At 41.8% G+C, this 15,727-nt stretch overlaps 1 protein-coding gene across 4 annotated transcripts in view; it reads left to right on the top strand.

Annotated features, from left to right (window-relative positions):
• The window catches only part of LTBP4 (latent transforming growth factor beta binding protein 4), a 922,370-nt gene that overhangs the window by 893,556 nt on the left and 13,087 nt on the right, over nt 1-15,727 (top strand). For all 4 annotated transcript variants that reach the window (XM_069207205.1, XM_069207206.1, XM_069207204.1 and 1 more), the window contains 4 exons: nt 5,219-5,347; nt 8,182-8,325; nt 10,517-10,669; nt 12,189-12,719. In XM_069207205.1, coding sequence (XP_069063306.1) covers nt 5,219-5,347; nt 8,182-8,325; nt 10,517-10,669; nt 12,189-12,719 — 957 coding nt within the window. The remainder of the gene's footprint in view (nt 1-5,218; nt 5,348-8,181; nt 8,326-10,516; nt 10,670-12,188; nt 12,720-15,727) is intronic.

Genomic DNA, 15,727 nt, shown 5'->3' with positions numbered 1-15,727 from the left:
TGACACTCCAATCTACTCCACTCTACACCACTCTACTTCACTCTACTCCCCTCAATGTCACTCTACTTAACTCTGCCCCACTCTATGCCACTGTACTCCACTCTATGCTACTCTACTCTAAGTTGTTTCCAGGTTTGGCTGAGCACTTGCCGAGAGCCCCCAGGGATCACAACACTTGTGTGGCCCCCTGTACTGAGGGTGCTGTAGGGCCCTTGTTACTCCCCTGATCTCTACCTGCTAGATCATTCCAAGGCAATAACTGCCATCTTCGGGGAAAAAGCTTTTTCCATTGAAACCTATACTATGTGAAACTCTTTACCCATCTTTCTCATATAAAAAACTCACTACTGGTCTTCTGAAAGAGCCTAAAACATAGACGTTTCCATCAAGAGATTAAGTAGGGCCAGAGAGAGTACTGATCCTTGTGGTACACCTTGTGGAACTGGTTCAGACTGAGAAAGACAACTGTTGACTTTTATTTGTTGAGAGTGATGTTGTAGATAGGAAACTAACCATCTCAAGCCTCTGCCATTGATACCAGTGTGATTCTTGAGGGTCTTAAAGCTGAATGATTTACTGTGTCAAATGCCGTCCATAATTCGAATAGGATTAGGAGGCAGGAGTCACCTTCATCTAAGGTGCTGAGAATATCTTCTGATATACTCAGCATAGCAGTTTCTGGGCTATAACATTTCCTGAATCCTGATTGTAAGGTGTTGTGGAGGTTGAATTAATCTATGTGTTAATTGAGCTGTAGCAAGATGGACTTCTTGATAGCTTTGCTACAAAAGGAAGGTTGGTGACAGGTCTGAAGTTAATGAGGTTGTTAGGCTCCGCCATTGGTTTTTTGAGGATGATTGTTACTTGGCCTAATTGGAGAGAGTCAGATACATGGCCTGATGCATGAGAGGCGTAGATGATTTTGGGCCTAAAATGAAGAGATGATGTGGTTGAGGTTCTGTACTAGTGCGGAGGGGAGGGGATCAGTAGTATGGGATGTGGGCTTCAAATTCAGAATTATGATGGAGACTTCTTCTTTTGTCATAGGTTTGAAATCTGTCCACTTAGCATTTTTTTCCGATTGAGGAGATCATTATTGTCTCTAGTTTTTTGTGAGCCACTCAGGTTTGTAGTTGAATCTTTGGGGGGATGGTGTTTCAATGGTGATGTGTGTGTCAGTGGAGCAGGTGGGCTGGGATGTCAGACTTTCCTTGTGGATAAGAGATCGGTCAATATTCATAATTTTCTCCAGTACTCCTGAATGTCTTATCGACAAACTATCAATTCCTTTGAGAACAAGCGGGATGGTAAGATGGGGTCAGATCATAGAAGGTTCTGAATTGTTAACCTGGTCTGCATTTCAGGAGTGTACTAGAGGGACAATTTCTAAATTCAAGTACCTTCAGTTATCTAGTTGGGTGAAATCTCGACGAGCAGGAGAAATAGGGAGGAGCTCATGGGAAGGGAAACTAAACCAGATAGCCATTAAAAAAGAAGTTGCTTTTTGGTATCATGCTCTGTTGGAAACAGTAGATGACGTTCCTTCCCTCCCCTTGTTGAAATGGGGGAGGATCTTTCCAACCCTAGAAGTTATAGCTTTGTGGCAGAAGTCTTGTTCAGAACTGAGGTTTACTACTAAACCTGCGGGGTTGAAGAAAAACCATCTGTTTACACTACATAGGGTTTACTGCACACCTGCTAGATTAACAGCTATTGGGAAATTCAAGAAAAACTGTCCGCGGTGTGGGGAAGGCAATGCAGATGATGTTCACATGTTTTGGCAATGTTCAATGTTGATTAAGTATTGGAAGGATATAGGAAGTATTCTGAAGGTAATTTTTGATGTAAACTTAAGAATAAACCTTCTTATGGTGGTGTTTGGGGTTTGTGAACCGGGCATAAATTATCAGAAAATGTCAGTACAACAGGAGCACTTGATGTTTGTACTAATGCTTTTGGCCAGATGGGAAATATGTCGTAAATGGGTGGATCCATTGCCCCCCCTCGCTCAGGATTGGCAATCATCAGTAAATCGATTGTGTAAAATGGAACAATGCGGTCCTCTTACTAGAAGAGATAATTTTTGGGTGGATTGGAAAATGTTTATCAGTAGTTTATAAGTGTGGAGTAGTTTCAGTCATATAATTCTTGTTTTGTGGTTCCTTTTTTTGGTCTCCTCCTCTTGGAATTTAAGTCCAATGATTAGAACTCCCCTCAACGTATTGGGTGCTGCTTTGGTTATGATCAGGTCTTGAAGAAAACAGTAAGACTTGGTCGATGGCAGGCGATTGGGAAAAGTGCAATATGTAGAACAGGTGGGGCGGCCCAGCAGTGCTGCGGACCGCACACCTGGAGTCATACCATAAATACCTCGGCCTTTGCCTTTTTCCTCTTAACCAAAGCGTGGGTGGCGAAATGAGGACAAAAAAAATATATATATATTCATAATTTTCTCATTGAAGAAGTTACCTATTTCTTCACAACATTAATTGAAGGCTATTGTTTTGTGGTGAGAGGTAAGGGTAGTTTGTTGTTTTATTATGTTGAGGAGCTCCATCAATCTGTTCTTTGCATGGTCAAATTGAGGGGGAAAGAAAGTGGCTTTTTCTCCAAAGATATGTTTCTTGTAGGAGAGTCGTTCAGAATTGTGTGGTGAGGGGTGCCCCGACGAGGGATTCTGCCTCCATGATCTTTCAGTTAGTCTTAGTTATCTCCTCTCTTTGTTTAGATCTAAGTTGAACCAGAATCTTGGTTGGGTTTTGCTAGAACTCTTGAGTTTGAGCAGGGTCACTTGGTGAAAAACATCTGTCATCACTGAGCTATAGTGGGCAGTGAGGTCATCAGCGGTGTGTAGGAGAGGTTGTGCATCTTATGTGCTGATCCTGGATTCCTGCTCTGAAAGGGGGATTTGTTTGATCTTCCTTGCTCAGTGCGTGTGTCTGTTGGGTAGGGCTGGGTAGGCTCTGGGGAAAGCCTTCAGATTGAAATGTATCAGGTGGTGATCCGACCAGTCAATGGGCATGATGGAACGATGGGAGACAAGGTCACTACTGGCAATTATCACATCAAAAGTAGAGCCTTTGTTGTGGGTCTGTCCATTGCAGAGTTGCTTGAGGTTATTGATTTCAAGAAGGTTTATTAGAGTATGGACTGTGGCGTCTTCTGTGTCATTCCAGTGCAGGTTGAAGTCACCTAAGAATACATCATTAGTGTCAGGAAGGGAAACCTGAGTTATTAGGTCGGTTAGTTCTTTGGTTAAGAGTATGAGATCACCAGGGGGATGGGGGAGGAGTGGGATAAATGGTGTGGAGTTTGACAAGAGATGTGCCTTTCGTCATGAGTACGGCTCCTAGGTATTCGAAGGTCGAGTAGTTTGTCATCTCTAAGGTGTTAGGTCAGGCTTCATCTTCATGGATGATCACTAGATCGTAGTCATCTACCCAATCGAATGCTGGAGTAGCCAGGTGGTGTGAGCAAGTCAAGTGTAGTGGTTGAGTGTTCATTAAGCCAAGTTTCTGTTAGGAATATAATGTCGATTATTCCAATAATATAGTTCCAGCTAGTTCTGTGGCATGTTTAACTGCTAATCTGTAGTTAAGGAGTAAGCAGGTTAGGAAGCTGGGACTATTGTTTGGAGAGTGTAGTGTCTGGCTAGTGGTATATTGAGCAGGTGGTCTGGGTGACATGTTTGCTCGAGGGATTCTGTTTGTGCCAAAGATTACTGGGATTCTGGATGGAGGCTTGGAGTCTGCTTGTGGAGTGTTAATCTTTGATGTTCCGTACTTCATGGTGTTATGTCTAGTCAGTGTCTAGAAGAGCCAAATTTAGCATGCTTCATAAATAAAAATTAACATAAACATAAAATAACAAGTACAAGATTAGACTGGGTTGTGAAAGGAAAGCCCTGATTAGGAACATGATGCTCTGTGACATATAGTCACGTGTTCAGGAGTATAACACACACCACTCCTGCCCTGTTGGTTCACTGGGTTTCCACTGTCTAACTGGCCCCAATTGGTAGTCTTCTCCTAGGCACCAGAGAGTCTGCATCCTACTGTCTTTAAAACTGTAGACCACAACAATGACATTACTCCAAAGCTACACATGAATTAAAACTGAGTGCAGGTTATGGTTGATCATTTACAGTGTAGAAGTTGAAAAACCCAGAAATGCCTCAACATACTTTGGTATGTGGGGAAATCATCATTTGGTATTTAACCAAAAAAGTAACATACTCTAAACAGATGGCCATCTTGAGGTCAGCCGAGAGGCATTATTGTGAATCTCTTGCTATGTAGTATCCATAAAATCCACTTGCACGAAGGAGCTGACCCACAGGAACCTACATTACAAAAACAGGCAGTTGTGTACTTGTGTACATGTGGGAGTTTGTGGACAAAATTATGTTATTTTTACATCATTTTTACATATTGCTTAGTGTGACCTGGACACTACCTGAGATTATGATTAGTTCTCAATAATGAGTTTGTGATAAAGCAGAGCTCTACAAATGGTGAAAACGTCAGCATCTTTATTAGCCTCACTAAAACAGCAACTTCTCCTGTGTGTACTCTGTCTAAGGACAGCGTAAATAGAATATGGAGCATGGGCTTCCTCTATATCTTATTTTGTGTGCCTCTAGATATAGTAAATGCACATATTCTGAATGGACATAGTAAATAGTCTATAATGTGATATTTGTGATGGAAGGTTCAATTTTCCTGTTGATCTTGCAAACCAATATGATCCATTAAATCTCTTCAGAATATTTGCTAGTTATGCAGGTTGATTATTTACACATCGGCATAGGCTTAGCACTCATCATGTCCATTCCCAGTAAAGATATACTGTGCCAAAAACTATGTGCCAGCCTAGTGCAAATGGTGCTGTGGCGTCTTCAAGCTTGATTTAAACCCAAACCTTGGAAAAATACCTTGATGTGTAGTTCACAATCTGCAGGAGCTCAGATTGACAGTCATTTACTGACAGGCATGACACATCATTGAAAGTTTATGATACATGCTTCCCATCAAGGTGTACGGAAGATGCTTCAAGTGATGTGTTTAACTTTCTACACTTCCTTTGCCATCCTGCTCAAGGTGACAATATTGTCGCCAGTTCTGAGGACAAGTAGTTGGGTGAATTCAGCATATACAGGCTTGTACTGCATGAATAAACTGTATTATGCATCCATCTGTCTTTATCTTCTCGCTTACAGATGCTGATGAGTGTGCTCTTTTTGGCACTCAGGTGTGCAAGGGTGGTGTCTGCTTGAACACAATTCCTGGGTATTCGTGCTATTGCTCCAATGGGTATTATTATGATGTGCATCGTTTGGAGTGCATTGGTAAGTTCTGCGACCAGCTCTTCTGTTCTATTTGTATTTGACATTTTACCCATGCATTTCATCCATACTGGTGCGAGAGGTGCATTATGAAATATGTAGTTATATTCTATAATGCTTTCCTTACAAACGTGCCTCGGAGTAATAGGGTACATACAAAAATCCAGACTTAAGAAATTGTAGCTGCATTGTAATATTGGTTATAATGTGTGTGTGTGTGTGTGTGTGTGTGTGTGTGTATATATATATATATATATTATGATGATGAAATACAAATTTAGCTGTTAAACATTCATGCCGATATTTATGGACTTTATGGCGCAGGGCAGCAAGTCACCTTGCTGTGCTGCCCTGCGTCACAGGGAAAGGGGCAGGAATGTGCCATATTTATTCAATACGGTGCATTCCAGTTTATTCCATTGCACTGGCACCCTTTTGGCTACCTGGCACCAAAGCAGGTACCCTTTCACCATTGTGCAAGGGTGCCTGTGTTGCATGCAGGATTGTTTTTGTCCAGAAAGGGGCACCTCCCTGCACAAAAACAATCCTGAGAGGCGTTTTCCTCTTTCTATGTGTGCTGCAGAATGCAGCGCACATAGAAAGAGTAAAAAATTAGGAGAAATAAAGATATTTCTCCTCGTTATGCCTCCCCTGGGGAGACATATCTTTTTGGCACATTCCCAGGTTTACAAGGTCTTTTAAATCTGGTAATGCTTCAAAAACCATGGGAGTTGCATGGGAACATGCATTCAATGCCCATCTGATGCCTCCCTTCGCGCAGAGTAATGCAATGCAGCGATTTGCACTTCCTTACATTACTCCATATTTTGGAGCCATTCAAAGTCATGCAAAGGGGCTTTGCATGGCTTCAAAATTATGACTTAGCGGTTTGTGCCACACATGTACCACATTGAATGTTGCAAGGCGCAACCCTCTCATAAATATGTCTCTCAATTCTGTTCCAATTTTAGTTATTTATTTTATAATTACTTAGCAGTTGTTTATAGTGATTTTCATCAGGAAAATATCTGGGTGCTTTTCAAATAAGTCAGGAGAGAAAAAAATCATAGACCAGCAAGGGACTACATCGGATGAAGGAGAAGATCATAGAATGGTAAATATCGTAGTTGAGCGACTGCAAGCTTTGAGGAGGTAACAAGGTGTTTCCTATAAGAATGATTAAAATAAGTGATGTTCTGAGTGTTTCCTGAAAGCAAGAATGTGGGGTTTGTTCTGATGACAAGAAGGATCATGCTCGGATTCCAGCATTGGTGAAAAGATGCTTATGGGCAAGAGATGTTCTGAAAAGTTTCTGAGGTCTCTTTACCTCCTTCACCCATGAAATTGAGAGCAGCTTTAGCTAGTGAAGGGGTATTTTGGCTGTATGGATGCAGCAAAATAAGTTGAATTTCATACCTGCTCCTTCTCATTAGCGATCATGAAGTATTACCGTTAGATGATTAAACCTTCTTGTGTCAAGGTTAGGTCTGGCTGCTTAGTGGAGTTCAGCTTTGATCTGAGCATGTGAGATCTTGGCCAGTCCTTGTGGAAAACTATCATCAAACTCCAGTCCAGAGATTAAGGGCCAGATGTATCAAAGGGTTTTTCCAATTCTGTGTCAATGGGAAAATGTGTTCGTACATATGGCCCTAAGAGTCTTTTAACTGCCTTTTTCATGTCGTTTGATGAGAATAGATGTTCGATTATTTAGAGGGCTCGGAAGTTAGCAGACTTAGCCACCCAGCGAATTAGTGGTATGAGAGTGGTGAAGCTGACAGATTTTACTGTGAGAGGAAGTGAGAAGGGAAAGCAATCCGATTTCATCAGGTCACATTGATGTGATTGATATGCTAGCTCATTATGTGCCGCTGCTTTTCTGCTCCCTGGACTGCGTATTGAACCAGTTAAGTTAACAAATAGATGAAGGGGTCCTGATGTCTTACACAAACCCATTAGAGCCAAAATGCTTATACAGACTTGATTGGCCCGAATGCTAAGTCTAGCATCAGGTTGCTGCTGGACACCTTTTAAATATCTTCTTATAAGTTATAATGTGAAAGTGTAAGGTGCTAAAAGTAGAGGAAGACCAACATCTTGGATGGCAACTCTACAAAGATCTCACCATGGGATGCAAGGTCAGACTGTAACTCCATCACATGATGCACAAGTGCATACATTTTATTTAAATCACTACAGGGATCAGGATGGTTGCTGTAGAGCATGTACAATCAAAGAACAATTTCCTGTTCCAATATCCAGGAAACTACATATTAGAAAAGGTCACTGAGCATGCCAGTAGGATCGCCTGCTTTTGGAAGAAGTAAGAGGATTTGTGGGAGAATTACAATGGAACGTAAAATGACCAAAGTTCATTTTAACCACACATCGTCTAGTCCTCCCTTTACCTCGCTTTTCCCTGGCAATCACAAACAAAAGATCTCCAGCAAAGAGCCTCTCTGCGGGGCCCATCAAGCATTGCAATGCTGGCCTGACGAGGAGCAGTGCCTGATGATGAAGCTTGTCACCTATTGGTGTGTGAGGACACCGGCTTCTAATTTACTAATGCGTTTCATGACCTGGTGACTCCCCACCTAATTGGCTGTGTGGTGTCTATAACATCAGAACAGTGTCCTTTGGTAGTTTTACATTATGATACTGGGAGGTTGTACAATGTACCGGACAATATCCCCTGTTTCCCACTCACTGTCCACAAAATAAAATGGAAGACATAATGGTGGGTTCAATGCAGATTAGGGACCATTGTTAGGAAACTATGAAACTATACCATAATGTATACTGTTTATACGCAAAATACCAATTTTATCTTTGTTTCTCAGATAATGATGAGTGTCTGGACGAAGAAGCCTGCGTGGGTGGAGACTGTGTGAACACCATTGGCTCTTACTACTGTAGATGTGAGCCACCACTCATCCTCGATGGGTCAGAAAGGAGGTGTGTAACCAACACCAGCCAAACCCAGGGTAAGGTGACTTTGCACAAACTTAAGCTCTTGCTTTTTGTTTTAGCATGACTGGCTAAAAGTTATTCAGTTGTAACACTTGTCCTACTCAGGTTTGTTAAGCTATGACGGCCAAAGAGAACCAATAAATTCTGAAGCCATGCACATTAGTTGTGTCGGAAGCTCCATGAATAATGTCTGTGTCCTATTAATTCATTCAATGGTTGGAGGTATATCAATGGATACCCTGCCCACCAACCTTGCAATTATCCTACCTCATTTAAAGGTGGAGGAGCTCCAGGGTTTCCATTGGTGGAGATTCAGCTGGCTACATCAGTGGAAACCATTGAGCTGAAGGCCTGTCCAGCACTAGGTGGCCAGGTCACTGACAGTGTGAGCCCCAGCACTATTCAAGGTGAAGTGACCTATGCAAGGCATTGCGGACCCCGCAGGGAACTCAACCATTGGGTGAAAACTCCCAGCTCATCAGCACCATTGCTATTTTGTTTTTCCAAATTAAACACTGGCTTCAGAAAAACAACATGTATGCTGAGTGGAGCCAGAAAAACTGTTTGGCTTACTATTGTGCCTTCAGTGCAACATATGTACCACTGATTGCACTAAAAGGTAGAGAGACCCTTATAAGACAAGTTGGCTGGGTGGTCCTCCGCCAGTAGAGCAGGGGCTAAAGCCACTGACCCGTGTTCTTGAGTAATATCTCTTTTCCTCTCACCAAGACTGTTTGAATACATCTCCTTTATTTTCAATGTACGCACTTAACCACTGTATTACTGGCCCCAGGCACTCTGATGGAACCGCATTCACAGTATTACTCTACCAATATACCTGACCTGGAGCTTTTAAATAATACTAGTCCTCCTGCACTTAAATTAATGCTTTCAACTATAGTCTAACGGGCCTAGGCCCTCACTGGTATAGATCATCATGCAATCAAATGCAAGCTTCTGCCCTTGTTGTCACTGGTTTGATAGGTCTTATGTATTCTCTAATTACCAGATCATACTCTTCAGTGGAGTTGACTGATATGTAATCAATGTTGTTATGCAGCTAGTTGTGCTGCTCACAATCACGGAATACTCTTGAAGGCTATACGCACTTGAATCTGACTTTTATCTCCCACTTCAGTGAGTCTTCCAATTCTCACTAGCTGCGATGGCGGATCACTCATCCTTAATCAGCCTACTCACTGCCTCTGCCTACTCCCCATCAGAACAGCAATGAATCACTTTGAAATATTAAAATACTCTCAGACTCCCAATCAGGGCTTCAAAATGGTTCAGTTGCATGCACAATCCAGGGGTCTAACTCTAGCTGGTGTTGGACAGTGGCAGCTTCGAATACCTCTTATTTCAGAGAAGCCATCTTGTAAACGCTTTGAACCATTTTGCACTTCTATAACAGTATAACAAATGTTATAAATGTAAAAACGTTTGAATGCTCTTAGGTCTTTCAAAGGAAGCAGTCTCAAGTTTGGTATAAAATGTAAAATCATCGAACCAAATCTAAATCAGTGTTCTTTAAGTGACTTTCATTATCCTAATATTTTCTGCATACCCTAAACTATTCCGCTTACCTCCTGAATTTTTATATGTTTGTTTTATAACTAAGCGAAGGACAATTTTGATTTAAGATTCTAGAGCAAAATATATACTATCCCTGACTTCTTTCCAGAATAGGGCAAACTTACAACACAAACTAGAATAAAGCAGTCAGGCTGTTTCACCTTTACCAATGTGGTAATGCAAATTGTACTACGAAATACATGTGTGACTATTAATTGATAAGTATACTTTGCCCAACGCTACTAATTCCCTACTAATAGCATTCATCCTGTCTACTTCTGTACCCACTCCTACTCTTTCTGTCCCTTTTCATTTTAATTACGTTATCATTTTGTAGAACATTTAGGTATATTTCACTAGACTAGGATGGCAAAGATTTTCCCAATACTTCACTGACTCTACATTGTAACTGTTACTCTCTTTATGTAGGTTGCAAGTTTACTTTAGATTGTATTTATGTAAAATATGGCTTGATCAAAATTTTAATAAAAATACAATCATAACATTTTAATTAACATTAACTAGTCTCTAAAATCAGCTTGAGTGCCAGCACATGCCCACATCCCTCCCTCAGCGGAAGATTGGTAGAATGATATGAGTGCTACTCTGACAGTATTTTCTGTCCCATAGATGACAGCCTGGCCTACTGCTGGCAATCAGTTGGTCCAGATTTAGTTTGCTCACGCCCCCTGTTGGACAGGCAGACCACCTACACCGAGTGTTGCTGTCTCTATGGCGAAGCTTGGGGGATGAACTGTGCTCTTTGTCCAACTCGCGATTCAGGTAAGGTTACTGCTGGGGTGACGCAGCTGGGAAGTGTGAAAGGTGGACACAATGGTATATAGTGCCATTTAAGGGGTGTAGCTAGGGATGGAGGGAGGGTGAAAGGCAAAGAAAAAGACGAGTGGTGAGAATGACTGATGCACAGTAGTTCTTCAAAGGGCACAATAATAACGATGCAGAAAAATATCAGACCTTTGTAATTGGTCATGTGTTCTTGACATGTAGTTTATGGTACATCTCACAGATGCACAAGAGGATGCTATGCCTAGTTTACCCATGACAGTTTATCTTTTATTCTAGAAAACACAATCTTCTCATTTGATTTTCAGTTCTTTCGTATTGTTAATTCTAGATAATATATGTTACTGTGAAGATCAATGTTGGTGAGATTCCTTTCTGTCCTTCATAATGGCCACTGAGTAACGCCTGATCTATACATACTGGCCAGGTTTTATCCTGGGTAACAAAACAGATCAGAGACTACCCAGACTTGCTTAATGAAAAGTCCTGACCAATAGATCGGCAGTGTTTGGATGGACCGTGCTAGTTTCTGTAATTATTCATTCAATTAGTGTCTGTTCAACAATTTCCTTATACAGATGAGTTTCTTCAAATTTACGCAGTGAGTGCTACAAAGTAACTTTAAAGATATTTCTCTTACTAAGGAAAATGGTAATTTTGATGGTCTCTAGTAGCAAACGTGTGCTAGTGTTGTTAAGCAAATTTAGTGCTTATTTAAAAAACTTTACATACAAAATAGCACTTGAATTTAAAATTTTGCATTCAGTTTGATGTGGTGAAGGCATGGCTTTGAACATTTTATTTTAGAAATCTTTAAGATTGTTCTTGTTTTAAACACTTGCATAGGTCTTATGAAATTTTAAATTTGCATTTAACTACAAATAAATCTTCAGTAATGCAAGAAACAGATTGCAGAGTCTCTGCTTGCCTCTGTATCCTAGGGCAGATTAGGAGTATCCTCAAATGAGTCAAATTCTCCGATTGTGGGCATCACTCACTCACTCACCCACTCACCCACCCTTGGAAATTGTAAGGTGCAAGAGGTATGGTTCTAGATGTCTGTTCTTTAATATCATTCAATCATAATATTGTAGCAAAACATTGATGATCAACATATTGACAGTGTATGTATATATAGGTATTATAGGCTTACTCTGTTTAACTCCTCATATTTGTACCTTAATAATGTGTATATCTTCAAGATACATAGATGTGGAGTTAAGAATAATAAATCTATACTTACTTGTATATAATTGCCTTATTGAGATTTTAGTCATTGATATTTTTGCTATGATAAATATGGCAAAAGGATATATTATTATATACTACAGGCAGTGTTTCAAAAACTCAATACTCTGACGTAGAGATCAAACTTAATTGAAAGCAGAGCAAACTAATAAATAGCTTCAATTATTATAGCCACACTCTTTCTGGACATCACTTTTCATGAAGTTAACTTTGCATCAGCCATTAACAGAATGTTTTCATGAATTCACAGATGATTTTGAAGCCCTTTGCAACTATCTGAGGCCACCAGCTTATGGACCTGCAGGGCCAAGTGACCCATACGAGTTTCCTGAATATGGTCCACCTTACAATGTGCCTTATGCACCAGATCCATATGCGATACCCCCTCCACTGAGGCCGAGAGATGGCATCAGACCAGGATATGAATCTTACCCACTGGGTGCGGATGATGGCTATGGATCAAGGTCTGGCACATCCTATGGCCGCAGAGATTCTTTATATAGCCGCCCATCCTACGAAGCCTCAGACTTTGATTCTGACTTGCCTTATGTGGAGCCCAGTGAGGAGGATGGACGGGTGCCTTACAGGAGGCAGGAACCTGGATATGATACAAGCAGCCTGACCTTTGGCACGCGTTACCGGCCAAGGAGTGCATCCAGTGATCCTGGGTTTGGTTCAGAAGACACCCGTTCCTCTCAGCCATGGCGCTACCAGACCAGAGATACTGGATCCTTTCCCACATTTCCAGACCGACCAAGAAGCTTAAGTGAAACATATGAAGGTAAGTGAGTGTCTTTGGTAGGCCTAGACGCTGTGACAAATACCTCAGGCCTTATCTCCAGGAAATTTAAGTTCTGTGTGTGGAGCATCGCTATGCCTTAATACATAATATTTGGTTATTTCTGTGTTTCATAACACACTTGCATACCACTGTATGGCCAGTTAGCAATCATAAGGTTGGGAAAAATCTCTCCAACTTACTCGTTATTATTATGTTCGCCGGCTGTGTCACAATATCGCGTTTCAAAATATCGTTCTGCTAAAAAAAATTAACCAAAACATCTATTACCATTATGTTGTTAAGAACATATAGGCACTATGCTTGTATTACTTTTAACTCCACATTTGCATTATTTTGAAAACATAGAGTCAAGATACATGTATGTTAACTTAGGTATAGTAAATCTATACTGTACTATACTATCTGTTTATAATTATCTTGATAATGCTATGGTAATTTATATATTATGGTGACAATATTCTGGTAGGACGATATTTAAACCTCAAAATTGTGAGGAATACCGTTTGATGGGTATGGCCTGGCAGTGGCGTAACAAAGACCCCAGCACCTACCACGGTCCGGGGATGCCCGAGCTCCATGTGGCTGCCTCAGCACAGTGCACTGTGCTCAGGTGGCAGGCCCCTGACTGGGTCCAGGGGATAGGGGCCGACCTACAGGTACTTTGCAGGGGTTAGAGGGCTTACTATTTGTTACGCCACTGTGGTCTGGGGAAGCATGCTGAAGGCAGTGCTAGATTCTTCCAGGGATGGGGTTCCTAAAAATTGGCTACCCGATCTCCTGTTAAGGAGCAAATAAATATATATTTTTTACTGACAATCACAGGCCTTCGTTTAGGTAGCACCAGTATAACTCTTAGATATTGCGACTGGCGGTAACTGCTTGCCCCAAATCACTGATGCTTTTGTTGAGATCTCAGAGGAAATTTGCTCCTGAGTATAGGCTTTATTTTTTTATTAGCTGTTTTGTAAAAATATGCCATCTTTTTGCCCCGATAGCACCCTGACATAGAAAAGGATATGAAATACAGTGGTTCATACCTGATCAAGAGCAATTAGAAAGGCAGTCAATGACCAGTTACAATGTGAGGAGATGTGAGGCCCGCCATAATTTCTTCACAATCCAATATTACATTTTTAGGCAGATACCTACTTCCACTGTTCTGCTGCTTGGGTTACCGGGCCCATCCGATATTTAAATTGTGTGTGTTTCACACGGTAAATTCTGCTGCTGAAATGAGCCGAAATCCCAAAGTGAAACTCTACATAAAAAATGCAGGTATGTGTGCAGAAACACTGAGCCCTGCTTATTCCCCCAAAATATGTCATCTCCGTTATTTCCCCATCCCCAGAACTAATAGGAGATGTACCTATCTTTGTGTGTGGAAAAAACGAGATTACTCCAGGCCACTGGCAACGATGGGCTATGTCGTCAAGGCAAGTGAATATATAGTGTCAAGCTACGAAGATGTGGAGCTAGTCAGGAGCGGCTCATGGTACTTACTAGGGGTGGGGCGGCGTGCAGGGACGGGGGGATTAATAAAAAAATTTTACAAAAATGCATCGTCGCTGCTGCCGCTACCACCGTTCTTCTACTCTGCTGCAGAACCGGCTCCCAGCCTGCCCTGCGGCCAATCCTGAAGCTGCTCAAGGCAGCGTTAGAATTTTCTGGGAGCGCCCAGCCAGGGCTCCCCCAGGCATATGGGGAGCCTGTGCCTGCTCTCTCCAGTGCCAGGCTGGAGAGAGCCCACTGGGAATGTGTGTTTGGCCAGCCAAACATACATGCACGCTGAGGGGAGTGCTCTGTGTACTCCCCTCCATGGCTGTCATCCCCAATGCCCCCCCCAGCCTTTACTACAAAAACAATAATAAATGTAGTTTATTATAGTTTTGTAGTAAAAGGTTTGCTGCTGCTGGCGGGGGGGCGGGTGACGCTCCTCCGCCCTAGCGAAGGAGCATCGCCTGGCGCTAGGAACAGTACATCTGCACTTTGATCCATATACTTCCCAGGAATACACCTGTATTGTATAGCGCTATTGAATATTATGGAGTCAATATTTTTTACTTTATTTTTCCAACATTTCCGCTCTTATGACCCCCATCGTCTTGTCATGTCAAGGATTGTTGGTGAATTCGGAGCGAGGTGACGGATGAAGAGTCTGGTTGGGAATTTAATGTGGCAGAATGGGCTTTACTGCTCCTAGAAGAGCAGGGCCAAGGTTGATGTGTATAATCTGGGCCACTGCCCGTAGAAAGCATTGTGAGCACAAAAAGAAGGCACTGCAATGGGGGCGAAGAGTAAATTCGGACATTTCACCCATCCCCTTTTGTATTTTTCAGGGTATGCAATTGGTGGAATTTTTTGCCGGTATCCATGGCATTTGTGTGGCGTTATATATTTGCACATAATGCGCTCTCAAGGTTTGCTAGTGGGAGCAGTAACTTGGTAAATTTTTAAGAAAAAAGGCAGCCCCTCTCATATTTTGAGTAATTTAATTGAACTAATAAATATCCCAAGTTGAGTAGAGTCATATTGCCTGCTAACTTTCACCTTTGGAATTTCCTTTGGATGACTGAGCTGTAGCAGCACTAGGCATTTGATAGGTATTTTGAGTGCTCCAGAAGGTCTAATGGACTTACCTTTTGAAAACCTTGGTGAAGAAGAAGCTTGGGCAGGATTTTCTGACTGCCCTGGTTGGGCTATCTTTTAGGTTCTAGTCACATTTTGTCTGCTGTAGAAAAAATAAGAGCATTGCGTTTGATTCTGCAAAACAGCTTTGATTGGGCCTAGCCGAAGTATAGCAACACGCTACACCCTTAGAGATATGTGCTGTGGTGCTAAAAACATACCTGTGCAATACCACAGCCAAAAACTATTACCGCCTGGCACTTCAAGTCGTCTGGTTCTGACAAATCTTGTGCTTAGCATTAGGTCAGTCCTGCTTCAGTTATCCCACGGATCGTCGTAAGCATGAGAAATCTACACATGGA

The sequence above is a fragment of the Pleurodeles waltl genome, chromosome 9 (assembly GCF_031143425.1).
Source record: "Pleurodeles waltl isolate 20211129_DDA chromosome 9, aPleWal1.hap1.20221129, whole genome shotgun sequence".
In the NCBI taxonomy this organism is placed as follows: domain Eukaryota; kingdom Metazoa; phylum Chordata; class Amphibia; order Caudata; family Salamandridae; genus Pleurodeles; species Pleurodeles waltl.
The sequence above is the reverse complement of the archived record's forward strand: the minus strand, read 5'-3'. Positions and strand labels throughout refer to the sequence as shown.